The sequence below is a fragment of the Erythrolamprus reginae genome, chromosome 2 (genome assembly GCF_031021105.1).
Source record: "Erythrolamprus reginae isolate rEryReg1 chromosome 2, rEryReg1.hap1, whole genome shotgun sequence".
Classification (NCBI taxonomy): domain Eukaryota; kingdom Metazoa; phylum Chordata; class Lepidosauria; order Squamata; family Dipsadidae; genus Erythrolamprus; species Erythrolamprus reginae.
The window spans coordinates 40102077-40108853 of NC_091951.1; the positions used below are offsets into that span (position 1 = coordinate 40102077).

A 6777-nucleotide genomic window follows, 5' to 3' on the forward strand; every position below is an offset into this window, starting at 1 on the left:
TGTTCGGAAACTTCAGATCGTGCAGAATGCAGCTGCAAGAGCAATCATGGGCTTTCCCAAATATGCCCATGTTACACCAACACTCCGCAGTCTGCATTGGTTGCCGATCAGTTTCCGGTCACAATTCAAAGTGTTGGTTATGACCTATAAAGCCCTTCATGGCACCGGACCAGGTTATCTCAGGGACCGCCTTCTGCTGCACGAATCCCAGCGACCAGTTAGGTCCCACAGAGTGGGTCTTCTCTGGGTCCCGTCGACTAAGCAATGTCGTTTGGCGGGGCCCAGGGGAAGAGCCTTCTCTGTGGCAGCCTCGGCCCTCTGGAACCAACTCCCCCCGGAGATTAGAATTGCCCCCACCCTCCTTGCCTTTCGTAAGCTCCTTAAAACCCACCTCTGCCGCCAGGCATGGGGGAACTGAGATACTCTTTCCCCCTAGGCCTTTACAATTTATGCATGGTATGTTTGCTTGTATGTATGATTAGTTTTACAATAAGGTTTTTTTAGTTGTTTTAGTATTGGATTTACATGCTGTTTTTTATTGTTGTTAGCCGCCCCGAGTCTACGGAGAGGGGCGGCATACAAATCCAATAAATAAAATAAATAAATGAAATAAATATCTTAGTCAAGAACAGCCCTAGTCATACACAATTAAATAAGTCAATACATACAAGCTTACTTGTTCAGCTTATAAATACACTGCTCAAAAAAATATAGGGAAAACTTAAGCAACACAATATTACTCCAAGTAGATCAAACTTCTGTGAAATCAAACAGTCCACTTAAAAAGCAACACTGATTAACAATCAATTTCACATGCTGTTGTGCACATTCAACTTTGTACAGAACAAAGTATTCAATGAGGATATTTCATTCATTCGGATCTAGGATGTGTTATTTGAGTGTTCCCTTTATTTTTTTTTTGAGCAGTATACATTAAACCAGTATTTGAACACACAGTTCTAAATACAGCATAGTCACAAAGACAAACTAGCAGAGAATAGCCGAGAGAGTCACACCTCTGGCTCCCTCTTAAAGCAATAGTGTTCTATGTAACCATATTTCGTTGGTTTGTGTTATATATTGCCAAGCCCCATTAGTTACGTACATAGTACTAACAACCCGGAGGGCACTAATTATTGGAATTTTAGTGATAACCAGTCCATCTGTGTCTTGAGCAAGACATAAGACGCAGGCTGTAGAAAGATAGGCCAACACTGACAGCCTTCAAAGGAGACTTGGTGGGTTCTTAAGAGGCTCAGAAGCTCTGATCCCCATCCCTGTTTACCCTTTCAGATGCCTTTTCAGATTCTGAAAGACGAGGTGCTATCTGCATCAGTTTTGAGGAAGCAAGTTTTTGTTAATTTTCTAATTCAGAGATCTCCAAACATGGCAACTTAAAGACTTGTGGACCTCAATTCCCAGAATTCTGAACAAGTCTTAAAGTTGTGAAGTTTGAAGAGCCCTGTTCTAACTCCTCCTTTCTTTCTTTCTTTCTTTCTTTCTTTCTTTCTTTCTTTCTTTCTTTCTTTCTTTCTCTCTCTCTCTCTCTCTCTCTCTTTTTTCCTTCCATTACCAGGGGGACAAAAAGCTCGTGTAGTATTTGCTGAATTGGCTTGTAGAGAGCCAGACGTCCTTATACTGGTGAGTTTATCCACAATCGTCCTATATTGAAGTCTGTGATATTTCCCCACCAGCAAACCCAAATCCTCACCTTGTCCCCTTCTGCACAAGCATGTTTCATAAGCTATCTGCACCATTATCCCATTGTGGAAGCTGAAGAGAAGCCAAGAGTCCTTAAAGAGAAGCAAGGGGACACAATCTGAAGTTAGTTGGGGGAAAGATCAAAAGCAACATGAGAAAATATTATTTCACTGAAAGAGTAGTAGATCCTTGGAACAAACTTCCAGCAGACGTGGTTGGTAAATCCACAGTAACTGAATTTAAACATGCCTGGGATAAACATATATCCATTGTAAGATTAAATACAGGAAATAGTATAAGGGCAGACTAGATGGACCATGAGGTCTTTTTCTTCCATCAGTCTTCTATGTTTCTATGTTTCTAAATGTCTCTTTGTTCCCTTTTCCCCCCAGGATGAACCTACGAATAACCTGGATATTGAATCAATCGACGCCTTGGGAGATGCTATCAACGATTACAAAGGAGGTGAGCAAAAGCTTGTTGGCTCTGAATTCCAGTGGCAATAATACGTCATAAACATAACTCTGCTTGCTTTTTTTACCATTATGCTGTTCTTACAAATTTGATAGGTGGTACCAAAAGGAAGGGACCAGGCATTCCTGAAGTGACAATGGGTTTGTCCTATCCTGTCCCATATCTTGCATTTGTTATCGTAAATCACCTTTGCTCTATCCAATCACTTGGCAGGATGGGAAAGGCTGAAAATGAGAGGCAACATCTTAGTACCGAAGAATGTTAAGTTTCTGGTCAAGTCACTATGAATGCCAGAACAAATACAGTGGTACCTCGGTTCTCGACCACAATTCGTTCCAGAAGTGTGGTCGAGAACCGATTTGGTCGAGTACCGAATTAATTTATCCCATAGGAAATAATGGAAATGGATTTAATTGGTTCTTAGCCCCTATTTCCTTTATTTCCTATGGGATAAAGATCTGAGGAGCTCTATAGTCTAAGCACTCCAAGCTGTAGGAAGGGTGGGGGCAGCTGCAATACCGGCAGTTTTGGGGGGGCTCCTTTCCTCAGTGGTTCGTCTTGTGCCTTTAGGCAGCTGCACCAACTTTTTCCTTCCCGGCGGTGGCAGCGGCTTTCCTTCAAGCAGCAGCAGCGCCAGGAACGTCACATGAGGAAGGGAAGCTGCTGACGTTCCCGGCGCTGCTGCTGCTCGAAGGAAAGCCGCCGTTGCGGAGAAAGTTGGTGCAGCTGCCTACAGGTAACAAGATGAACCAATGAGGAAAGGAGCACCCCCACCCCCCTGAAGCTGCTGGTATTGCAGCTGCCCCCACCCTTCCTACAGCTTGGAGCGTTTAGATTAGGGACTGGGAGGCTGTTAAGTGAGCGGCCAGGATGGGCGTGTCGGATTCCAACTCCCATTCTGTCTCGTCCCCTCAGATCTTGTAGCATTTCGGATAATAAACAAAATTTTATGTGGCTGTTCGGTATCCAAATTTTTGTTCAGATACCGAAGCAAATTTTTGCTGAAAATTTTCTTCGGTATCCGAAATGTACGAGAACCAAAGCGTTCGAGAACTGAGGTACCACTGTACATTTGTAGGTCAGGATTGAGTAACGGAATAATTTGTACATAAACACAATTTATTTTATTTATTTATTTATCTATCTATCTATCTATCTATCTATCTATTTATTAGATTTGTATGTTGCCCCTCTCCGCAGACTCGGGGCGGCTAACAACACTAAAAAGACAATATAAACAATTGAAGCAGCAGTGCCCAGCCACACCCGGCTTTGCTGCAGATCTGGAAGGCAGAACCCCCAAAATAATCAGGGCTAAGACTTCATATTTTGAGTGGTTTTGAGGATTCTTGGAGATTTCTCAATTACCTCTGTCAACCATTCTTTCCCCCAACGGGTGAAAAAACATAAAGATAAACCAGATTTTTAGCTTTGCTCTTTCTGGTGGCTACTGAAGAAATGTTGATGGGCTGCAATTTTTTGTACCCTCAACCTGGGATATTTGATGTCTTAAGAAATAGTTGCTTTTAAAATGGATACTGTATTTTTCAGAGTATAAAACGCACCCCCCCCCAAAAAAAAGAGACTGAAAATTTGGGTGCCTCTTGTACTCCAAATGTATCTTTTTCAGGAACTTTTTTTTATAGCTGTATTGTGGCACTAACAATCTTACCGGTTCTTCCCAGCTTGCAGGCTTTTTTTTCCTTTTTCATCAATGTTTCTTCCAGCTCTAAGTCCTTGGGGCGCGACTTCTCCCGGGGCGGGGGCAGCTGCGGCTTCTCCTCCTCATCTGCGCTCCCAGCCAGGGGGCTGCGAGAGGATTTTCTCCACGCGCTTCAGGAATGCCCACCCCGCCCCTCTCGCAGCCCCTTCGCTGGGAGCGCTTTCATCCCGAGCTTTCAGCAAGGGGGCTGCAGTAGACAGGGCAGGCATTCCCGAAGCGCTCGGAGAAAGCGCTCTCGCAGCCCCCTCGCTGAGAGACAGAGAGAGAGAGAGAGAGCAACAAACAGAGCAAGATGGAAAGAGAGAGGGAGAGAGAAACTAAGTGAGAAAGAGAAAGGGGGGAGAGAGAGATAGCAAGAGAGAGAACAAGAAAGAGAGAGAAAGCAAGAGAGATAGAAAGAAAGAGTGAGAGAGAAAGAAAGCAATAGAGAGAGAGAGAAAGGAAAGAGGAGAGAAAGAGAGAGAGAGAGAGCAACAGAGCAAGATGGAAAGAGAGAGGGAGAGAGAAACTAAGTGAGAAAGAGAAAGGGGGAGAGAGAGATAGCAATAGAGAGAACAAGAGAGAGAGAGAAAGAAAGAGAGAGAGAAAGAAAGAGTGAGAGAGAAAGAAAGCAATAGAGAGAGAGAGAAAGAAAAGAGGAGAGAAAGAGAGAGAGAGCATCAGACACAGCAAGATGGAAAGAGAGAGGGAGAGAAAAAGTAAGTGAGAAAGAGAGAGAGAGAGAAAGGGGGGAGAGAGAGAGAAAGCAAGAGAGAGAGAAAGAGAGTGAGAGAGAGAGAAAGCAATAGAGAGAGAAAACAAGAGAGAAAGAGTTAGAGAGAGAGAAAGCAACAGACAGAGCAAGAGAGAAAGAGAGGGAGAGAGAAAGTAAGAAAAAGAGAGAGAGAGCATGAGGGGGAGAAAGAGAGAAAAAAAATTAGAGGGAACATTGCCTGACGGCAAAGGTGGGTTTTAAGGAGTTTGCGAAAGGCAAGGATATTCTTCAGCCACCACGAATCACAATAATTCACAAGCCGCTCTAAACCATAAGCCTCAATATCTTCTAGCCACACCTATGCAAAGGTGCACCATGGTGTATACATTTGTCAACCAATCAGATTACATTACAATTTGCAGATTCACCGTGACTAAGCAGTTTTACATTTTTAAAGTCGTTACATTGATTACAGTTCTTCATTCTGTAATTTAGAATATTACATCAGATACATCTCTGATCCTAACACACACCCAAAGAACTTTATTTTTTAATGGAGTTTGGAGGTCTTAACCCATCTGTCTTTTCCAGCGGTGATCATTGTCAGCCACGATGCTCGGCTTATCACGGAGACCAACTGCCATATGTGGGTGGTGGAGGACCGGACAGTCAACCAGATTGATGGCGACTTTGAAGACTACAAGCGTGAAGTGTTGGAAGCGTTGGGTGAAGTCCTGGTCAATCGACCAAGAGAATGAGGCCGTGAGAAGAAGCAGAAGTCATCCGAACATGCAAAGCCTGGTTTCCATTTTTCCAGTGGGAACTCCACCGTCTCAAAAAGCAGAGCTTTTATTTATGTGACACAGAGGGACAGATCTTGAACGTATGCAAGGAATTAAAAACTGTTGATATTTTAACTCTCCTTCCCTTTCTCTCCCACCCGCATGGAAGAGAACTTCTCAAAAGGTGGTGGGTGTCCCATCATGCCCCCCCCCCAAGCAGACTTCTTGGAGACCACTCTCACTTTACAAATCTCCTTTCCTTCCACTGTTTTTAAGAATAGTTGGAACACAACATGTAAACTTAATAAATTAAAATGTGGCCGTCACTGTTGTGGATGAAATTCCCTGATTTTTTTTTTAGTTTGGTCAATTGTGAATTGAAGAAGGTTGGATTGGCAATTAGCTCCCAGTGAGTTCGGAATAAGTTTCAAACACACACACAGTCAAAAGGAATAAAGCAAGTCTATGAGTCTACAGAGAGGGGCGGCATACAAATCCAATAAATAAATAAATAAATAAGTTTATGAAACAGTCTTGAAACAAGCTTCGAGAGGAGTCAAATTACTCTCAAATTACGCTAGGGAATGCGTTTGACCCCAGGGAACATGTGTGGTCCCTCTCGATTGATTCCCCTGACGGGGAGTGTTTTCCCAGTTTGCATGCTGCTCCGAACCCAGATAAGAAGGTGGCTACGTTCAAGGATTACATTGGTTCTTGTTGTTCTCGGTAGACACCATAGTAGCCATGAACAGCGCGGCAAACCTGCTGCTGGACAAGGAAGCTAAACAGAAGCTTTGAACGGCATCCAAAAGCCGCCTCCCACACCATTTGCTGTGTGTGCCGGGCAGAGGCAGCTCTTATGGGCCAGGCCGATGACCCCAAAATACCAGCTTGATTAAGCTGGCCGGGCCCCAGGTCAAAAGAGGGCCCTAACCACGATAGCCTATGCCTGCCTAACCAAAAACAGGCTCTGCGAGTTCAGTGTGACTTACTCCCCGGTCACTGGATAGAGCAGCTTTCCCCAGCCAATCATTTGCTTGCAGCTTCTAATAAGTAAAATAATAAACATTGACACTACAATTCCATTGGGCCCCAGATCGGAGAGTTGTGGGTGTGTGAAATGTTTATTTCTTTTGGGAAGGTTGGGGCTATCAGAAAATAATTGAGAAGCACTGGATTAAATTATCTTTGTGGTCCCTTCCAATTCCATGATTCTTTGGTTCTGTGAGTCCACTATATGGAAGCAAGACCAATGGGGTAAAATAGCATCTTCAAAGAAAACCCGGAAAGTCCAGTTGCTTCTTGAAAAAGCACCTTTGGGTCAACCATGACCTGGATGACTGAGAATCTCCATAGACCAGTGTTTCCCAACCTTGGCAACTTGAAGATCTTTGGACTTCAAC

The 6777-nt window shown here is 43.8% G+C and overlaps 1 protein-coding gene across 1 annotated transcript in view; it reads left to right on the forward strand.

Annotated features, from left to right (window-relative positions):
• ABCF1 (ATP binding cassette subfamily F member 1) overlaps positions 1 to 5700 on the forward strand; it is a 58823-nt gene extending 53123 nt beyond the window's left edge. The window contains exons 22-24 of the mRNA XM_070736697.1: positions 1577 to 1641; positions 2094 to 2166; positions 5184 to 5700. Coding sequence (XP_070592798.1) covers positions 1577 to 1641; positions 2094 to 2166; positions 5184 to 5350 — 305 coding nt within the window. The 3' untranslated portion in view covers positions 5351 to 5700. The remainder of the gene's footprint in view (positions 1 to 1576; positions 1642 to 2093; positions 2167 to 5183) is intronic.
• The last annotated feature ends 1077 nt before the right edge of the window (positions 5701 to 6777 follow it).